The sequence below is a fragment of the Cervus canadensis genome, chromosome 19, assembly GCF_019320065.1.
Source record: "Cervus canadensis isolate Bull #8, Minnesota chromosome 19, ASM1932006v1, whole genome shotgun sequence".
In the NCBI taxonomy this organism is placed as follows: Eukaryota; Metazoa; Chordata; class Mammalia; order Artiodactyla; family Cervidae; genus Cervus; species Cervus canadensis.
Genome location: NC_057404.1, coordinates 7,691,544 through 7,713,658, shown reverse-complemented (window position 1 = coordinate 7,713,658; position 22,115 = coordinate 7,691,544). Strand labels below are relative to the sequence as shown.

General features: G+C 40.0%; 2 protein-coding genes across 2 annotated transcripts in view; one reads left to right on the top strand and one right to left on the bottom strand.

Moving 5' to 3' along the window:
• WDR19 (WD repeat domain 19) overlaps window positions 1-123 on the top strand; it is an 88,840-nt gene extending 88,717 nt beyond the window's left edge. Inside the window, exon 37 of the mRNA XM_043438182.1 lies at window positions 17-123. The gene's annotated coding sequence lies outside the window, so the exon portion shown is untranslated. The remainder of the gene's footprint in view (window positions 1-16) is intronic.
• Window positions 1-22,115, bottom strand: part of RFC1 (replication factor C subunit 1) — a 73,622-nt gene that overhangs the window by 11,577 nt on the left and 39,930 nt on the right. The window contains exons 5-14 of the mRNA XM_043438184.1: window positions 19,222-19,454; window positions 18,226-18,303; window positions 14,399-14,476; window positions 13,183-13,270; window positions 11,576-11,847; window positions 9,063-9,170; window positions 5,917-6,096; window positions 4,677-4,781; window positions 2,284-2,683; window positions 661-770 (exon numbers count right to left, since the gene is read on the bottom strand). Coding sequence (XP_043294119.1) covers window positions 661-770; window positions 2,284-2,683; window positions 4,677-4,781; window positions 5,917-6,096; window positions 9,063-9,170; window positions 11,576-11,847; window positions 13,183-13,270; window positions 14,399-14,476; window positions 18,226-18,303; window positions 19,222-19,454 — 1,652 coding nt within the window. The remainder of the gene's footprint in view (window positions 1-660; window positions 771-2,283; window positions 2,684-4,676; window positions 4,782-5,916; window positions 6,097-9,062; window positions 9,171-11,575; window positions 11,848-13,182; window positions 13,271-14,398; window positions 14,477-18,225; window positions 18,304-19,221; window positions 19,455-22,115) is intronic.

Sequence of the window (22,115 nt, the reverse complement as noted above, 5' to 3'; positions counted from 1 at the left end):
TATTGTTTCACACCAGTCTGGTACATCTGGACTCCCCTGCTGACTCAGCGGTAAAGAATCGGCCTGCAACCAGGAGCCACAGGAGACTTGGGCTCCATCCCTGGGTCAGGAAGATGCCCTGGAGAAGGAAATGGCACCCACTCCGGTGTTCCTGCCTGCAGAATCCCATGGACGGAGGAGCCTGGCGGGCTACAGCCCAGGGGGTCACAGAGAGTCGGACACGACTGAGTGACTCAGCACACACTCTGATACACGAGTCCTGGTTTGCGCCAGCGCCTCACGCGCTCCCGGTCCAGGGATGTGGCAGCCGTGGAGACAACGAGAGCAGAGGCAGGATCCCACAGACCGTCTGGGCTCACACTCTGCCACCACCCTCCTCAAATCTGTTTCACTTCTCACGTGACAATGGCAAGAGTACATATATTCGGTACACAGAATTCTTCCTACAGGGGCATATAAGGCATCTGTAACAGTCTGTAAGACATACTGTCTATAAGATTATGCACCCAAGGGCTTATTGCACACGGCCTGGCACGCAAGTAAATATCACCTATTATTATAAGTACCAATATTTTTAAAAGGGTGAAAATGACAAATAGGCCCAGAACCAAAGCAAACTGTAGAGGCTAGACTTTAGAAAAGCAGTGACAGAATACCCACCTGACAAACCAGAGAAGCTGTGGTTGTTTTGCCAACACCGGGAGGACCTGAGAGCAATGCCGCTTTAAAACTGGAGCCATCATCTTTGCCAGCGAATTTACCAAACTTTGCTGTTAGGGAAAAAGAAATTCCAGAATGTTAACCTCTACGACCTAACAGAAATGCAGGAGTGACAGGAATAACTGTGCATTAGGTTAGCATCAAGAACAGTCCTCCAGTTTCATTGAAAATCTGCAAAATATTTTTTTGCAAAGTTTAAGCAATAGTTTCCCAAGCATTTGGTGAAATTCTACTCCCTACCTCATTTTCACTCAAATAAAAAAACTTCAAAACAATAATTTTATGAGCTTCATTTCCTACAAAAGCATAGGTCACTGAGCAGACTACCTGGGTTTTGGGAGAACTGCAGGTGACTTAACCCCTGTCTGTGTCCGCCTTTGTAAAATGAGGGGAACAGCAGCGATGTGCCTGGAGGGGAAGCTGTGAGGATGGACGGGCTGAGCATGAGCCTGCATGTCTTAATAAATATTAACAAGAATGGCCACAAAAAGAATGAATTGAAGATGTTGCATCTGCAACTATCCTGCCCAGCTCAATTCCTCCCCTTATCGTGGGGGCCTGGAGCATAACAGGTGCTCAGTACGTACACAAGGGCTGAGAGAGATGGTCAAGCCTACGTCAGGCCTGGGGAAAGGGACGACAGCTCGCCTGAAGCCTCAAAACCTCTTCTTTAGGCACACAGAGCACTTACACCACATTTTATTTGGTTTTGAAAGAGAAAAGGGGTCAGTTTAAGTTTAACCCTGTATCATCAAAATTATATTATTTAAATATTATAAATAAAATAAACTGGCACTGTTGACCCATGTCTAGTGACGACCTCGCTGCGAATAACCCAGCCATCACTTTGGAAATTCACTACGATGCTCACTAAATTTTTCCTTTTTAGTTCTCACACAATATTCCCCAGGGTTGTGGCTGGAAACTTCAGTTCCGATAATAGTTTGGACATTAAATACATATGACCGCTCATTTTCCATGCCTAGCAAAAGCAAGCATGCTCCCGGGGTTCTTAGGCTGCCTACTCCGCAGTGTGCCTCCGCTTTTCCCTTGCACCTTTCCCCCCAGATCTCTCTGGCCCTCTCGGGGGTCTTGCTCTCACATGTCGCGGACCTTGGTACACATGTGCTCTCCCACCTGACGCTCCCCTCCCTTCACCAAGCTAACTCCTCTTGAGTTTCCAAGTCTTAGCTTAGCTGTCCCTTCCTCCAGGGAGGGAATCCCTGTCCACGCTCTTCCAGCCCCTGAGTGCCCTACACTTAACCTTGTAACAGTACTTAGCACAGTACATCTTAATTGCTGGTTTATCTACGTCTCCCTCACTGACTGGAAGATCCTTAAAGGGGACTGTGCTTTGGGTCCCCACTTTTGGGGTCTAGTATGACAGACTGTGCTTTGGGACCCCACGTTTGGGGTCTAGTATGCCACTGAGGCTCAGAGCAGGCTCTTAATAAATGCTTGCTGAGAGATCAATAACCAACTATCACACTTCCTAACATGTGCGTTCCTGAGCAATGACGTGGTGACAGACACACACAGGAATGAACGAAGCGGGAAAATCACCGTGTCTCTTATCTTCGGACGGACTCTTGTGCCAGTTCTGGAGCCAGCGCAGGAGTTTGTTGGCGCAGCTCTGGTCGCCCTGCTGTCCGATTACGGTCTTGAGTGAGGCTGGCTTGTACTTGTCCACCCAGAGCAGACTTTCCACTCTGCTTTCACTGCGGTCATCAGCCCAATTCCCAGCCCGGCCGTCACTGTTTGTCTCCTCAGCCGCCTGCTCCTTGAAGTCCAGGACTGTCTGAGACACACTTGCTTCCTTTTTTAGTGACTTTATAGAGCTTTCCCTTTTGGGAGTCAGTTTGCACTTTTTAGACTCTGATTCCTTCTTAGTTGGACTACTTTTTCTTTTTCCTTGGTCATTTTTTTGGGGTGTTCTTTCCAATTTGGATTTTTCTTTCTTCATCTTAAAAATTGGAGGAAAAAAGAAACCTGATGAGATATACAGAATTTCTATCCTGCTTAATGTACTCTAGAGGGCAAGCTGAGGTCCCCAGGTGAGCTACTCAACCTGGATCTGTCTTCTCACAATAGACTCTGCTGTTTGTGGAAATCTCCACGTTCCAAACTTTAAAAAACAATGAACAACACAGCAAAAGCATCCACATGCAATTTTAAAAACAAGAGTTGAAAAAAATGAAAATAGCTCTTTGAAAGCAATTAAGTATTGTAAAATTAGTTTTAAAAAAAGGATTAAGAATGTTTGCTTTGTGACTAGTTAATATTTTATTCCTCCACAAAAACATTTACACAAATGTTCATAGCAGCATAATTATATTTTATATATACAAATATCATAGCCAAAAAGTGGAAACAACCACTTTTGGCCATCAGATGATGAACAAATAAAACGTGGTATATCCACACAATGAAATACTAATCACCAATTAAAAGGAGAGGAGCACCAATGTATGCTTCAATATAGCTGAACTTTGAAAACAAGGTGCTAGGTGAAAAAAGGTAAGAGGGCCACATATTACATGTTTTGCTTTATACAAAATGTTCAGAATAGAGCAGTGGTTGCCATGGGTGGGTATGAAGAGAGACTGATAGTGGATCAGCGTTTCTGTGGGAGGTGAGCCAACTGTTCTGGAATAGACAGTACTGACAGTTGCACAATCTTGTGAATATACTAAAAACCACTAATATACATCTTAAAACAGGTGAATTTTATGATCTATGAAAACTAAAATTAGTGGGAAATGTGACGAAAAACAAGGTACTAGCATTGTATTGAAGTGTCTCCCCAAGATACTTTATCAACTGCAAAAGGAAAAACTGCCACTTCACTAGTGGAAAAACCAGGCAGAAATCACATGACCTAAGCAATAATAAGACATATCAACATCATGCACAGCTGACAGGATGCCCTGGGGGGGTCATAGTATCACTTATATGGTCTTCTTGCCCAAAATGCATAACCTCAATCTCACCGTGAGAAACGATCAACAGCCCAACTTGAGAGACATTCTACAAAACAACTGAGCAGTACTCGTCCAACCAGGGTCATAGAGACACAGGGAAGGCTCCAGAACTCCACAGACGGGAGGAGACTGGGAAGACACAGCAACGCAGTGTGCGGTCCAAGGACGACGGGGCTAAATGCGAAGTTAGCACACTTAGCATCAACGTTCATCTCCTGGTTTTGAGAACTGCACCATGTTACGTAAGTTGTGAACATTAGGGGACGTGGGTGACGGGACAATCCAAATCATTCCCCAAGACTTTTCTAACTGGAATAAACTGGAAGGCCCCTCACCACTTGGGTGTCAGGGCTGGGGACATCAAACCTGGGCTGCTGGCACCCCGGGCCCCACACACGGACGTGCACATAGAAGAAATGAATGAAGCTGACACTCGGAGAAGCAGAGAGACGTGTTAAAAGCACTGCAGTCTGTAGGCCCAGCAGTCCCCACATCAGACTTGTCAGGGTTTACTGATGTGAGGCAAAATGGTTCCCTTTTTTGCTAAAGGTAACATGGGCTTCCTTTCTGTCACAACTGAAAAAGTCCCGATATAGTTCTAAATGCAAATGATTTTATCATGCTGATAGCTATGATATAACCTTCAAAGAATTCTTAATCAAGAAGCTCTGCACAGCTTTACTGTAAGAATAAGGAAAATATGGACAGTTGAATCAGTAATTAATAGATGTGGGAAGTACAATGTACTTCCCCTCTTCCTCCTCATACTCCTTTGAGAAAGGTAAAGAAATACATCAATGACAACAGCCTACAGCTGAGTCCACCTACTCAAAAGGAAATAAGGGAAGTTCATTTGCGGCAGGAGGAAAAGTTAATTTTTTAGCCCACAGGCCTGTATTCACCCAAGAAATGTCTCTATGAAACAGGAAAGGTCTATACACCAACAAAAATAAGTCAAGTTCATTTTATACAAACCTCAGCTTCAGCAGCTATTTCATACTTGGACTTCTTGCCTGGCATAGTTCGAATCAGATTCAACAGGCCATCTTCATCAATAATATTTGTCCCCAAGGCTGCTGCCTAATAATTTAAAATGTAAATCATTGAAACCATTACATTCTGTAAAAAAAAAAATCTGATACTCAGGCTTGTCAGAAGGTGAAAAACCACATTTGTAAACTAGGTAACACTGGAATATTTTTTAAAACAGTATGCATGAAAAAGCATTGTTAAAAAGAAAATAACAGAACCTCCTCTAAGAATGGTGGGTTGGCACCCAGGGTATCACACTGCCCCTTTTGTGGGCTGCTTTCCCTTTCTCTCTACCCTAAAAAGGCTAAAGCCTCGAGAACCTAAGTCCAGCTCACCACACCCTCTCCCAGGCCCGACTGGCTGGCAGACAATCTCCTCCACCGTCTCCCCCGCTAACAGAACTCCAGTGTGTTCATCTCCAAGGGACGACATGACTGGTCTAAGAATCAGAAGAATCTTCATCCTCCCCAAACTCTATCACTCTGAATGGCCACAGGACAGCTCTGGCCAATGAGACTTAAGTGAAATTCTTTAAGAGGTATTTCCCGGAAAACTCTTAGGAGGTCAGTTACACCTAGTGTAACATCTTGCCACTGCTCTCTATTTCCTGCCTTGAATGTGAACTTGAGAGCAGCAGCTACCTTGCAACAAAAGGCAACATGCATGAAGACAGAAGTGAAGGATAAAACTAAGTCTAGCTACATCACTGAGGGGCTGAACCATCCCCAGCAACTGCCTACCTCTGGAATCCTCATAACATAAGGAAATAAGAAGCTGTCTCTCAAAACCAGTTAGTCAGGCATTCTATTATTTGAAAATAAGTATAAAAGAGAGTTTCCAATTAAAAAACTCAAGATGGAGTTCACAGCAGCATATATAGGAATACTTGGGACTAGAAGAAGAGGAAAACTGCATTTGCTTCTATCTTCAAAAAAAGATTTTGGCTAGAATACTACACTAAGAAAGCCAAGTAAACAGGAACTGTGCCTTCAACTAGAAAACCAAAATCCCAGGTCGAAGCCAAACAGCACTTCTGTGGAGAGCAAGTAACGTAGGGAAGAAATCACTTTTCCATTTTTTCTCCTCATTTCCCTCTGTGTAGAGGACATTACTATGCATGGTCACACCACGAGCCCGCCCAGGCAGCAGGCTCTCTCCCTGCTGAGGACCCAGCACTACCCACCTTGTCACTCTTGGATTGACCACTGTCACGACCCATGACCAGGTAGTTTGTTTTCTTGCTGACATTTCCTGTTACTTTTCCCCCATAACGCTCAATTAGAGACTTGGCCTCATCTCGTTCAATGGACTCCAGCACGCCTGTGATTACAAACGTAAGGCCTTCCAAGCAATTTTCAGCTCCCTAAAAACCAAAATGTTCAAGCAGAGAGGAAATTACTTGGTAGCTTTTCAAAGAAATATTTGGCATCAAAACTGCAGGAAGTTGACTTTTCTCATTTGACATCATAAATAATCTCAGCATGAAAAAATCTGCAGGAAATTTACAGTGAACACGCAGAAACTGAAATTAAATCCTGAGGAATTCTTATGTAAGTTAACATTTAACAAGCTTATAAAACCAGCAACAAAAAAAATGTATGTTCAATATGGTTAGGAAACCTTATTAAAATTATCCATTCATACTATCCTCACTTTTTAAAAAACTATTAGTTAACTTGTATAACTTTAAGTAAGCAACCAGATGTAATGCACCTACAGAATATCTTGCTTCTGCTAAAAAAAGTTTCAATTCTGAAAAAAACTACACAGGTTTGAGCTCTTACCCTATCACACCATCTCTTGATTGAAAAGTTAATCTGGTAAGACAAAAGACACTCAGCAAAAGAAGGCTAGATGGAAAAGACATTTAATCTTAATTGGTATAGATTTTTTTTTTACTTTCACAATGGTTCAATATGGTATAATCCCAAGCAAAATGAAAACTATATAAAACATTCCAAGTTACTTATTACTTTTGAAAAGAGAATTGAGATCAACATAGACTTAAAACATGCTTGCAAAGCAGCAGCTAAGCAAAATTCAAAGCCTGCCCCAATACAAGCTCAATCCTTCACCATCCAGGTGAAGAACTGTTGTTGGGAGGGTAGGGGGAGTGTAGTAAGTCTGTTTGGAGAGAAAAGATTTGACTAACAACATCTCAAGGTCCCCATGACTCTAGGATTGAAATGACCTTGTGGATCTCCCTACCACGCTCTTTAATTCCCAAACTCTCATTGCAGGACCAGCAAACCACCCAATATTCTCAACCTCTTCTCCAATATTCCCTCCACGGCCTTGCTTTCACTGCAACCTGTCCACCCCCTAAGAACACCACTTTGGCTCAAGCCCTCTCAAGCAGAAGCTTTTTTATCTTTCACACAGGAGGCAAGCCTGGCATCTTCCTCCAGCCTCCTACACAGCCCACTAGCCCCTTCTGGCTCATCCTCTGCCCCTCTTTATTTATTTATTTTTTTTTTGCCCCTCTTTATTATGGGAACTATACCTCCTTCTGTGATCTGAATCCCCTGCCCTTCTATATTCTCAGAAACCTTATAGTACCTTTGATTATCCTCTTTCTGGGATATCTTCAATCTCTCACTTTCTGGTAGATCAATTCCATCATCAAAAAAAAACATGCTTTAAGCATCTGACTCAGTGGTAACGAATCTGCCTGCCAATTACAGAGATGACAGCTCAATCCCATATCTGGGTAGATCCCCTGGAGTAGGAAACAGCAACTGGCCCCAGTGTTCTTGCCTGGGCAATCCCCCGGACAGAGGAGTCTGGTAGGCTACAGTCCACAGGGTCACAAAAGAATCAGACGTGACTGAGCGACTGACCAACAACAAACCTTAAAGACACTCACATCTTCCCCCTGAAGCCACCTCCCATTTGTAGCTAGAAGTCCTCTCTCTCCTCTCCTGTCACAACCAACATCATCTACTTATGCTGCCTCCATTTCGTCTCCTCCCACTCACTCTTCAACCCACTTCCACCAGGTTCTGCCTCCGTCATTCTATCAAAACTTTTGCTAAGATCACTGAGGATCATCCACATTACTAAACGCAGTGGACAATTCTCAGTCTCCTTAATGACTCTTTAAACCCCCTCCTCCCTCTGCTACTGTGATACCACCTTTACCAGATTTCTCCTACATCTGTGGCCGCTGCTTCTCAGCCTGTTTTTGGGTTTCACCCTCCTCCACTTCATGAGGACAAGGTCCAAGGTCTCTCCTCATTCTGTCCTTGTTTGCCACGTGACATCAAGTCCTTCCAACATTTTCTACATGCCAACAATGCCCAATCTTTTGCATCCCATCGTGACTTCTGTTCTGAGCTCCAGTCCTGCAAAGCTACCTGTCCACTAAATATTTCCATGTGGCTACCTTGCATACATCTAAAGCACAGCATGGTCACAATGAACTCATTATCATCTCCCCAAATCTGCTCTGCCTCCAGCCACATCAGTATCCACCCACAGATGCTCACGCCAATAACGAGGAAACCACCCGATGCTCATTCTCGATTCCCACTCCCAATCATCACCATGTCCTACAGATTTTCCTTTTTCAATGAAGCTACTTCACTTCTCAGCCTGGTCACTGCTACCACCCTAGACAAGTCTCTTATCATTTCTCACCATCTCTCCTCGTTGATCTGCCTGTATTTATTCCCCCTCCCTCCACTGCACTCTATATTTAGCAGCCAAGAGTGCTCAGCCTGAAATGCAAATCCGGTCACACTGTTCCCCCACCGACAACTCCACTTAAGGACCAGATTCCCTAAAAGAATCTCTGATTTTTCCCTTAGGGCACATATCACAATTATAATAATGAAGTACCATGAAGGCAAAAAGCATTAGTCTTGGGGCTGCCGTATCCTACTCCCCAATTTGTTAAGGATGGTGACTAATGTTTTCCTATTCTGTTTTGTTTGTTTATTTACTTTCGGCTGTGTGTGGGCTTTTTCCTGCTGTGGTGAGCGGGGGCTACTCCCTGCTTGCAGCGTGAGGGCTTCTCACGGCAGTGACTCCTCCTGGTGCCGAGCACCGGCTCTAGGGCACGCGGGCCCAGCAGCTGCCGTTTCAGGCCCCAGAGCACAGGCTCGGTAGCTGCGGCGCACGGGCTTAGCTGTTCCACGGCATGTGGCATCTTCCTGGACCGGGGGTCGAGCCCACGTCTCCTGCATTGGCAGGCAGACTCTTTACCACTGAGCCACCAGGGAAGCCCTGTTCATTTTTAATTACTAATTTTCTGCTACTGTAGACATAGTGAATACATACATGGACCCACAGGCCAGAGGCCTTGAAACATCCTCTCAGTATTCTTACCTTTGGTATTTCTTTGGAGCCCAGAGCTTTGGGACCTTCTCGATTTAAGTAGCTTCGGTAAGCTTGGTAATTACTGCGTCTCTTTTCAGCATCGTCAGGACTTATAGACTTTGGGGAGACAGAAAGAAAACTGAATAAAGTCATACAAAATTAAAAATATATATAAAAAAGTAAGTAAAAATACCTATCAATAAACATTAAGTCACTTCGGTGCTTGATCCTGACACTAACATTTTCAGCCACACAGGTACGCCCCCATCTACACACGCCAAGCTTACAAACAGCCCTGCCATCAGCCCTTCTTAAACCCCTCAACTCTCTCTAAAGGCACAAACCTCACGGTAGACTGAGCGTACAAGCCAACTTGCTAGCCCCAAGCCACAAAACAAAAAGATGTATTTTATTTCAAAAATTAGTATGAATTTTAAATTCTATTCCATAATATATCATGTGTATTTCAGTGGAAAAATTAATTTTTTCCCAAGTAAACAATCACAGAAGAAAATATACTATTTTTATCCAGTGGCTCTGAATACCCTTAAAGTAACTTATCCCCTGTGCTCCTGGGGTAATAAGCACTACAGTCTGAGAATTAATGGCTTTGTATACACACCTGGCTCAAACGAGGGGCAAGCTATACTCCAAAAAGCAGACACATTCTATACGCTACCACTCTCCCTTCTGGGTCTAATCTCTCCTGTTTCTCTCAAGGGTTCTGACCACGGGTGTGTCTCAGAAAATGCTGGGAAAATCTTTTAAACTTTAATCCCTGGATGCACTCCAAGTTTCTGATCCAGAGATAGGAGGTATAACCAACATGTGTATATTTGGGGAAAGAACATCCTAGGTAATTAAGAACCACTACAAGAATGATCTCTGTCATTTTTTCCACTTCCTAATTTTACATTATTTTTAACTTGTAAGCCACCTCAAACCCCTCTAAGAGTAGACAAAATACCACTTTTATACAAATAGATGATTTAATCAATAAAGGAGAGTAACTTGCTTTGGTTTTGAGTTAATTGTGCCATAGGCTACAGGCTAATCCTAGACTCTATCCTACTTTTTAACAGTGGTTCTCAAATGATGGTGTGCAACCATATCTGAGAAGCTTGTTGAAATATACCTGCCCAGACCACATGCCCTAGGAAATCATTTTTAACTAGTGTTATAGGAAAGTACAATGCATGCCAAAATGGGAAAACCATTTATAACAATAATTCTGCAGAAAAAATAACTGAATTATAAACGAATTATAAAAGAAATCTGAAGCACATTCATCTGTGAAGTCAAAATTATTTGACTGAGATAGACTGAATTTATAAAACAAAATTTCATGTTCCCAAAACTACTTAAGTTCTCTGAGTCATTTCAAGTCCAACTTTGAAAAATAAGGCGAATAGCAACAGTATCATTTAAAAACTATTCTGCTTTAATAAAAATAGACAAGTGTCTATAAACTGAACATGTTTAGTGTGTCTGAAGAAAAATATTCATTCTCCAGCTAAGTATTTTGTGAAGAAAAATCTGAGACCAAAAAGTTAATTGTTCCCTTAAGCGTATTTATTAGCACTGACCAAAAACAAAAGCATCTAGAAATCATCAGCATATCAATTTTTCACTAAAAAATAATGGTGATGAGCACTTAAAATAGATAATATTCTCCTTTTAACTCCAAGTGCCAAAGAGGCTTGAAGGAACAGTGGCTTCTCTTATGATCCTAATAAAGTGGTTTCAAACTGGAGACTCTAAGAAACAATTCTCAAATATATATGAAAACAAAAAAAAACTTCTAAAAATCATTCTACATTACTTCACTGTTTATCCCTCTGAAAATGATTTCAGTATCTCAACACTGTTAAACAGGAGCAAAAAGGCATACATTCAGGACAAATCCAAATAAATTATTTTAATAATAATAGCCAAAATTTATGTAGCACGTATTATGTACCAGGCACTGTTCCCAACGGTTATACACATTATCTCATTGTATACTATTATTATGCCAATTTTACAAATGAAGAAACCGAAGCAGAGAGAAGTGACCAGGCCGAGGTCACATGCCTGCCTGGTGGCAGGACTAAGACCCAGAACTGGCTCCAGAGCCCATGTTCAGAGCCACAGTGTTATATTCCTTTTCTCTGGCCTTAGAGGACCTGAGTTCGAAATGACTCTGCCACGTACTCACCAGATGATCTTGGGAAAGCTACTTAAACCCTTTCAGCCTGTTTTATCATCTTCAAAAGTTGAATAATAAAAGTAAATATCTCTTGTGGTGAAGATTACATGACATATCACCTACAGTATCTGATACACATTAACCCTCAATACATACTGGCTTATTTAGCTCTATTGTTCATAATAACCTATATTCTGCAACAGCATCTTTAAATAAGAGAGTATCTTTAAGATACTATAATGCCTTATAAAGTTAGAGACAAAACTTGAAAACAAACCAGATCAACACACAGCACCCCCCCCTCCCCAATGATACCCTTTTCGAAAATGTCTACCTCTTTTTTAGCTGGAGAACTTTTGATTTTCTTAGGAGTTCTTGTCTCTTTTAACTCAATAACATTTTCTTTTCGTTTTGAGGCCACAGACTGTGTTTCTTTATTATAACTCTCTTCTTTTTTTTTCAAAAGTGCCAGCTTAGAACTGGCTTTTGGAGAAGTTTCCCCTGTTTTATGAGCTGATGACCTGGAACGTTGCTGGGATTCTCTTGAACCTTCATACTTAGTTTGCTTCTTAGGGCTGAAGTTCTTTCTTTCATCTGAAAATTGCTCTGTTTTTATGAGGAAGAAAGAAAGGATTATAAATGTTGTTTTTGAAAAATGATACCCAATATCAAGATTATTTTTACATTTTTCAACAGAATAATCTTAGTAGGACATAATGTCATATGGTGACTTCATAATTTTAGTTCTTAAGTTTATACAAAATATTTATTTAAAAAATATTTATTTTTAAAATTAAATATTTGTATATTACTTCTTTGTGTAACCATTTCAAAATAAGAGACCTGCCCTTTTAACTATAAATTATTAATTGAAATGAGATGGTAAACTACATGAGAACATGGACTTTATTCCACAGATAAACTTCAATGATCCAAAATTCACAGAGAAAAGTTACTAATTAGAATATCCTGTCACACAAAAGTTCTGTTTGTAATAAAGTCTGAAAGAATCCTGTGATTTCAAGACTAAAATTATATGAACAGATATATTAATACTTATAAGATTAAGCCCATCTATTAGCATCTAACCACACCAGCACATGGTTAGATATCAGGACCACTTAAAAAAAACTAAAACCTACAGACAACTAGCAGAAGGGCTTCAGATGACCTGGACGATGACGATTCAACTATACGAGCTTGAAACCTCTAGTCTTTTGTCTTCATGTATTGAAGTCCACACACTTGCACTACCACTTGGAAATTAACACGAAGCCAAACAACAATTACAGAGCAGACAGGCATTCTGTACCAGCTAACATCCACACAGTTTGCCAAGCATCTAAGTAGAACATGCTCCGGTACTCCTATGAAATAATGTCAACCTAAGAACACCAGGCAATTATTATACAGAGTGAAGGAAGTCAGAAAAAGAAAGACAAATACTGTATATTAACTGTACACAATCTAGAAGATGGTACCAATGATCCCATGTACAAGGCAGCAAAGGAGACACAGACGCAGAGAAGAGACTTTCGGACTCAGTGGGAGGAGGCAAAGATGGGATGATTTGCGAGAACAGCACTGAAACATACATTACCGTGTGTAACACAGACAACCCGTGCGAGCGTGATGCATGAAGCCGGGCACCCAACCCGTCACCACGTGACAGGCACCCCGCACACAGGTGCCCTGCGACAATCTGGAGGGAGGGGGTGGGTGGTTCAGGATGGAGGAGACGCATGCACACCTATGGCCGATTTACACTGATGTATAGCAAACCATCAATGTTGTAAAGTAATCATCCTCCAATTAAAATAAATTAATTAAAAAAAAAAAGAATACCAGGCAATTATTGAACAAAATGTTTAAACAGAAGGTTACATGAAGTTTCTTCCATAAAGATAAATGTTCCAGCTTACTTTGTTCTGCTAGTTTTACCTTTATGAGGATATTTAGGTTTCTCTGCTTTACATAAATTCACTTGTACAGATGAAAACGTCTCTCTTTCTTCTGCGTCCTTTTCAGCCTAAGAAAATGTAAAAAGTGTCAAATGCGACAACAGGAAAACTTTTACCACAAAGTATGTTGTTAAAGTCAACCAAAGATTAAGGGTCATCTTCCAAAGTAGCAAAACAATGCAATAAATTTTCATTCATTCTTACACAAAATTTCTGGGGCAGATGAAACATGTTTAATTACTTTTAATTTTACAGATGAGGAAACAGATGAAAGAGTAAAAAAATACACCTAAAAAAACTATCCCAGTTGTTCCCCACTGTGACTCTGAAAGTGAAAGCCTGTTTCTGCTGCTCTCATCTCAATTCGCAAACTGTTAGCATCAAGCAGTTAAAAACTAAAATCTAACCCAAAAGACTAACAACAATCCAAAGCGCAAAAGAAAAACAGAGTACTTTCTCAAAAGAGAAAAAAATGTCCATTCTCTCCACTGCTCTTCAAAACTCCATTTTACAGAAAGGTCACAATTGGGGTGTATGATGCAATATTTTCATTTTGAATGTCTTTAGATGAAATAATAAGTCTTTTCTAATGACAAAGTCTCCACCATTCCCTATACTGCCTTACATCTGCCTGCTGTAAAATCTCTTAAAACGGTCAGATTGATACTGACAATATTAACAGAGTATGATTCAACAGAAATAAGGCTAGTTTTCTGGAGATCAAGTGCTTAAAGAAAAAACTCTTGATGCTTTCAGAGATCCCCAAAAATACTCACTATTTGAGACGGTCCTAACATGGATCTTAAAGTTAGCTAGCTACAAACAGCAAATTATGCTTTTTAAAAGACAGTAATTAATATTATAGTTATTAAACTTTAGATTCCATTGGGATCTTTATTTATCAGTGTTATTCTCTGAACAAGAACATAAGACCCTCTTTCGGACAGACAGTAAGTCAAAGTTACAATTTGTTTTTTTTGTGAAGAAGGGTTCTGATTCACAGAACCTTCCTTCAGGAAGAATAAGTTTCTCAATGAGCTTCCCCAAAAACATTTTCGTTAACTGAAATAATTTTAAGCATCTCTCTAGAAGAGTTATTCATGGTTGTATCCCCAGAGTCCAAAATACAAAGGTCTGAAAGGAAACACTGATCTGTATTGCATATTCAGAGTGCGAACAGCCTGGTAAAACACTACCTTTTTGGTCTTGGGTTCTTCATCCAACATGGCCAACGTTCTAGCAAACTCTTCATCTTCATGCAGTTGTCTCTCCAGCTGCAAAAAGTGTCAACACAGTGAGTTGCTTTTTTTTCTTTTTATAAATAAAAAGCTTTAAAGTGTTCGGTTCGTGATACTTAAAAGAAACTGGAAAAACATTTTCTAGAAAGTAACTGACATTTTTTCACTTAGAAGTTAAGTATCACAGGTTTGTTTTGCTAAGTCAAATTAGACTGCAGAACATATACTGCCATTTTGCAGGCAAGATAGATGGATCTGAGGATAAAGATCCAAGTCTTTAGCTTTTTGTTAATGGTCCCAATGCAATACTTACAGATCTCTCATTTCTATTTATTCTAAACTCTAAGAAGGGCTCAGAAAAGAATCATTATCCTAACACTAAAAGCAATAGCCTGGGTGGGGGCACAAAGAACTGAATAAATCAAGAAAATCATATAGTTTCTTTGCACATGACACTAAGATACAAACTATAGCAACTACCACTAAAATCATCAAACTTCTATCTTCAATTACTAACTCAAGTGTATCTGTTCCTTTTTTTTTTAACTGAAGTATAGCAGACCTAATTTTATACTAGTTTAAGGTACACAACACAGTAGTAACTTATCTGTTTTAACTTCTGAAAATTTAAGTCATTATACCAGAAGTTTTCCTAACATGCTAATAATATAACATACAGACACTCTAGTTACCTCGCTGTTATTTCCAAATATTACCTTTTTACTTTCAGCTAAACGGAACTCTTCCAGAAGAGAATGTGTGGAAACAAATTATATTTCTCATTATAAATTTATGCTCCCTGATAAAATGGCCTAATACAAAATGTTATTCAAACAAAGGAAAGGACCTCAAAACCAAACCAAAAGAAAAGATTTGCAAACTGGTATAAGCCCGTAAGAATTCAGTAACCAAGCCTCCTCTTATTTGTAAAATGAATTAACTCAAGCTACACAGAACTATAAGCAAGCCAGACAGACACACATCAGTATGCTCTCTGTTGCCTAGCATTTCTTTACCATAACTGAACTACACATCTAATTTCTAAAAAAAAAAAAAAAATCTTCATTATATAAAGTTCCTCCAAACTCTAAACTTCCAGTGGTCCTGCAAGGATTTCTGGTTGAACTTTACATCATTTTTCTAAAATTTCACACTATGTAGTAGTACACTTCTAGTAAACGAGATCCTAGTTGTTTTAGAAGAAATTTAAATACTTCCATTAGGTTGGATGCATGAGACAAGTGCTCGGGGCTGGTGCACTGGGAAGATCCAGAGGGATGGGGTGGGGAGGGAGGCGGGAGGGGGGATCAGGATGGGGAACACATGTAAATCCATGGCTGATTCATGTCAAAGTATGGCAAAAACCACTACAATACTGTAAAGTAATTAGCCTCCAACTAATAAAGATAAATAAAAAAAAAAAAAAAAAGAAATTCATTACTGGTAATTATGGTATTATGTGGTCAAAAGTCTTATATATTAATACAATGTTTATCATAGTGTTTAACATACTGACTTGCAAGTTAGATCTGGGCACACATTCACTAAATGAATAAACAAAAAGGTGAAAGTGAAGGGGAGGGGAGGAAAATAGAAGCTCTTAGAGGGACAGTTAAGAAGGACAGCGTCAGTCAGTGATTAACACCCTGAAAGTCCTTCACAGACTAATAAATTGCCCAAACAAGATTCTGAAAGAATGTGACGGCAACGGGAAAGCAGAGGATGGTTTGGAACGGACGGCTAAGCCTTCAGCACCCGGGACAGATAAGAAGTTCGGGCCCTAAAACTCACCCCACGGTTTTACCGAGGCCAGGCGTGCTCCCGAGTCACACGGACCCCTGTATGTAGTTTATAAAACTCAGTACAGACCGTAAGATGGAAAAAGATTTTGAAAACACAAACTATAGACTGCCAAACCAATAAAACGTGAACAGTCACATACACTGCAGAAGACTGGGACACTGTTCTCTCACAACTGCGATCAAGAGCCTCTTCCCTGCCAAGCACTAAAATAGGTGCGAATGGACAACAGCTGTGACATAAACATCCCTGGCAGGTAGAGTTTAAAGTCGCCATACAGGAAGACATTTAACTAGCAATTTAAGAAGACACTTAAATGTTAACAGTAGCTACAGGGGGTTCAGCAAAGTACACAGAAATTTCTAACATAGTTTAGGGAATATGAGAAAGCGACATTTAAGCTAATCAACAGGAAGAGGGTTCAAACAACAGGCACCAAGGTCTGGAGCCACTGACAGAGATGAACACTTGTCCTTGAAATAACCTTCTTCACTTGGCCTCCATAAAATACCAAGCTGTCCTGATTGCTCCACTTCCCTAGACACTTTGGTAAATCTCCGCTCGATCCGCCTCGTCTCCCTGACCTCTCATTGTTAACAGGGCCCCAGAGCTCAATTCTGACACGTCTTTCCTGTTTACATTCTCTCCATGATCTCATCTAGTTACACTGGTTTTAATACCATTCAAATGCTACTGATCCCAAATAAGTATCTTGAGCTTAGACCTCTCCCCTGAGCTCCAGATTCCTCTACCAACTACCCACTCTGCATCTCCATCTGGAAGCCTATTAGGCATTTCTGAGCAAAACAGATTTCTTAACTTCCCTGTGCCAATGTTCCAGTCTTAATAAATGATAACACCATTCACCTAGCTGCTCAAGTTAAAAAACATGGAGTTATCTTTGAATCTTCTCTTTCCCTCAGACCTTACATTCAATCTATCAGCAACAACTTGAAGGTTCTATCTTCAAAAAGCACATACAGATTATGACCACGTCTCACCACCTCTTCCATTACCACCACCCTGGTACAAGCCAACATTGTTTCTCACCCTCCCCCCCCAACAGTCTCCAAACTGATCTGATTTTGCCCCACCATGGTTTATTACCTTCATAACAGCCAGAATAATTTTCTTTTAAGTTCCATCAAGTCACGTCATTTCTCTATTCAGTACTCCAATGGCTTCTCATCTCAGAGACTAAAATCCAGACTCCTTTCCATCCCAAGTCCTTCTGGTAGGTACCAAAGACCAGTCACGACTTAACAAGATTTGCTGCTATTTCTTTCAAAGTCATCAAGCTCAAACATTTCTACCTCAGGAGGCTTGCACCTGCTTTTCTCTCTGTTTAGAGGAAATCTTCCTCCAAGTGGAGGGAAGCTTACCACTTAATTTTATGCCCCAATGTCACTTCCTAAGAGGGGTTTCCTAATGTCTGAGTTAAATAACCCCACTGATTACCCCAAAAGTATCTATCCCTTTTCTTGTCCTCACAGCATTTTTAATGACCTGATATTATTTTTTTTTAACTGCAGTAGCCTTAACACCTAGAAGCGTGACACTGTAAGTGCTCAGTAAACACTTATTAAATGAATATTACAGGTTTATTACAAAGAGTGCTCTGAATGAAGGTAGATCTAGGGGTCACTAACAATATGCACACTACCTACTTAAGGCCACAGAAGTAGATGAGATTGTCCATAATGAAAAGAAAAGAGATATGACCAAGTTAAATTATTTAACTTATACTAAAGGAAGCTTCCATTCAAAGAAATCTAATAATAAATCTTTAAACAATTATCCTCTGCTCTCATCATTTATCTTTTATATAAACTTAGGTTTTCATATAATTTTAGATTTTAACTTATTTTACACATAACTCTTAGAATGAGGCTCAATTCAAAATAAGACTATGCTAACTGCCTGAGTAGACTAAATAGTAAGCGACAACTCCAATGATTACGATTATCTAATGAAAATGCCAGTACCTCTGCATCTTCATCGAGCTGTAATTGCTTGGCGATGGCTTCATCATTTAATCTGGAATCATCTGCATTTTGTGAAGGCTATATTTCAAAGAAAATCAAGCAAGAATAGCATAAACCTTAAGTTCAAAGTAAGGTGCTTTTTCTTAAACGTAGATGAATAAATATTGGGTTGACCAACAAGTTCGTTTGGGTTTTCTGTAAAACCGTATGGAAAAACCCAAATGAACTTTTTGGCTAACCCAATACACCAATGAGAGATAAATATAGTTCAACGCAGCATCAGCCAAAAAATTATGTTCACAGCTACTCCATGATCACATTCAATTCCCTAATGAGCAAATATCCTACAGACAGATGATTCTCACTTATTCTATTGAAATATTCAAAAGAAATATCCCCAAAATCCTATCTAGTGTCTTGACTTCAGAAATAGCCCAGAACATTGGCAAACCAATAGTGAGAGAAATTACACTGTCTTATGGAGGCAATAATGAAATCAACACACACACACACACACACACACATGTGCCAGGTTTCCACTCAGAGAACTACTTTCATTTATTTATCTGCATTTCTGTTTCCTAAGTGTCTGAAAAAAATGAATCCAACCATCAGCCTGAAAGGTCAAACATATAGAATGGGTGGGCTCTATTCGAAGTTACGTATTCATGACCTCATTTGGGAACAATTGTCCAGTTTTGTCTAGCTGAGGTTAACGGTAAAATTAGTTTACATTATGAGTATTTAAACACTAAGAATTACAATTTATTCTTATGATTTAAATGATCTTTTCCCACCTTCAAATATTAGAAGCTTCAATGTGTGCTATGCCAATTTCTTCATGCTCCAAAACAGCAGCCACACATTTTACCCATAGGAAAATTATTTTCATCAATAAAATGTTGATCTATTTATAAAATTCACATTTCACCTCTTATTAACAACAGCGAATGGGTACAAATCCTGAACATTCTTGCCTGCATGGAGAACACTCACCTCTTTTCTTCTGCTTGCCACCATCTTCTTGTCTGATCTTTGGATGCTTCCAGTTCCAAAATAATCCAGCACTGATGTGGGGGTAAGTTTTATTGGTGACAAAGGCTTATTCTTGGTCTTAGTGTTTTCCTCATTCTTTTTCATGTTTGATGCTCCAAGATAACTATTTGTAGATCCTCCATTTTCTTTTGATTTAGAGGCTGTCTTCTTACACACAAAGTCATCATCTTCATCTTAAACGAAACATAACCAAATGTGGTTTGATAAAACATCAATTCTAACTACAAAAACAACCATTTCCACCAACTTTCTAAAAAATATACACATGCTATGGGATGCTAATGACTTTTTTTTCTTCCTATCTCCTAAATTCAACAGTTACCCTCACATTTACCAGTGCTAGGTCTGTAATACACCATATCCCCCAGCGACTACCCAGAGTACATAAACATGTATATTTACTCACATAATCAACAAATATTTACTGAGTGTCCATTATGTGCAAGGCACTGATGATACAGGAGTGAATAAGACAGACAAAATTTCATGCAATTATCCTTCAGTTAAAAATAAATAATTTTTTTTAAAAAGACAAAATTTCTGCCCCTATAGAGCTTGGAGCCTAGAAGAGGAAATAGATACAGATATAAACAAACATAAGCCGTCAAGTTATAAGTGCTATGAAGAAAAGTAAAACAGAATGAAAGATTGAGAGTGGATGAGGGGTTCTCTTTTAGATAGGGTAGTATAATATAAACAATCCGATTTCGGTAGTGACCATCTGATGATGTCCACGTGTAACGTCGTCTCTCATGTTGTTGGAAGAGAGTGTCTGCTATGAACAGTGCGTTCTCTTGGCAAAATTCTGCTAACCTTTGCCCTCCTTCATTCTGCACTCCAAGGCCAAACTTGACTGTTACCCAGGTATCTCTTGACTTCCTACTTTTGTATTCCAGTCCCTTATGATGAAAAGGACAACTTTTTCTGGTGTTAGTTCTAGGAGGTGTTGTCAGTCTTTACAGAACTGTTCAACTTTTAACTTCTTCAGCATTAGTGGCTGGGGCATACACTTGGATTATTGTGATGCTGAATGGTTTGACCTGGAACTGAGATCATTCTGTCTTTTGAGATTGCACCCAAGTACTGCATTTTGGACTCCTCTGTTGACTATGAGGACTACTCCATTTTTTCTAAGGGATTCTGGCCCACAGTAGTAGATATAATGGTCATCTGAATTAAATTTGCCGATTCCTATCCATTTTTAGTTCACTGATTCCTAAAATGTCAATGTTCACTCTTGCCATCTCCTGCTTGACCACGTCCAATTCATGGACCTAACATTCCAGGTTCCTATGCAATACAGAGAATTTTCAGCAGAGTTGTGAGTAATCCAAGTTAAGTCACGTCCTTTGGATTACACAAAGTGAATGCAGGGAGCCCATTTAGGAAGCTGTTCTGCACAGTTACAGAGGAAATGCTGAGGCCTTGGATGAGGGCGGTAGCTGCTGAGGTGATAAGAAGCTGACTACAGCTGTACTTGGAAGGTGGCACACCTAGCAATATCTAACCACTGAAGACTTGAAACACTTTGCTGTGTTACAGTTTATGTTTCTAAAATGTTTTCATTGAACATCTGGCTTTAAAAGTCTTTCTAAGCATGCGTGACAATACCTAACTAGAGACCCCAAAAATGCACCTCAAAAGGACCTCAGTAAACTTTTTCGTTTGATTCAGTGATTCACAAGATAAAAGGCTTTTCGCTTTGACCTAATTAAAAAAAAAAAAGGAATCCAATGAAAAGAAAAATCTAAAAGGCAGTCTCCAGGTCACTCTGGAGGAGTGAGGCTTCACTCAGTAAGTTTGTTATTCAAGGCCACCTACGAATGAGCCTTGCTTCCTCTCTAGTCCTCATTCAACCACTAGAAATTTGCTAAGGGAGTTAGGTGCTGCCATCTCAAACATAAAAAGTACCTAAGATATATAAAAATCAAAAGGGATTTAGTCTTATTCTCTATTTATTTATATTAAAATGAAACTACAAACAGCAATGCATAAATAACTCTTAAAGGTTTCTGAGTACTAAACATAAAAAGTAATCCACTATATAAAGCAAAAATATAACAGACATCTCAGAGAATGCCCATTCAGCTCGCTACAAGTCCACTTTCCCTAAGGACTTACACCCCACTCCACATCCCAATGGCCTCCTGTAACTACAGATATATTTACTAGATGGTTCCATATTCCATAGGGCTTCCCAGGTGGCGCTAGTGGTAAAGAATCTGCCTGCCAATGCAGGAGAATACCAGACTCGGGTTGAATTCCCGGTTGGGAAGATCCCCTGGAGGAAGGCATGGCAACCCACTCCAGTATTCTTGCCTGGAGAATCCCACGGACAGAGGAGCCTGGCGGGCTACAGTCCATGGGGTCACAAAGAGTCAGACACGACTAAGGCAGCTTAGCACACATGCACATATTCCAGGCCATCACAAACTGAACAAGGAATGGGCATTTGAACAAGTGGGCCCAATCTTACCCTTAATCGTTTTGCTCAACTCATGTGTTTAAGGTGCTAAAGGTTTATTCTTACATTAAATAAGACTCAACAATGACCTTCTAATAAATTCCATTTTGCTCACAACAAGCTAGGTTCTTCTTAACCTGCAACCAAAGATGTTAATTAAAACATAGTTGTTTTACTTAGCTTCAACTATAGCCAATCTACCTTCAAGATTAAATTAAAAATTCATATCAATCCTTCTAAGCACATGCAAGGTTTGATACACTTGCCGGAGCTCAGTTTAACCATGTGTTGACAAGAGTCAACAGACTAAATCCAGTCTCTCATAGATCTGTTCTCCCTACTTGACAATCAGTCCTTCACTTTCCCTGCC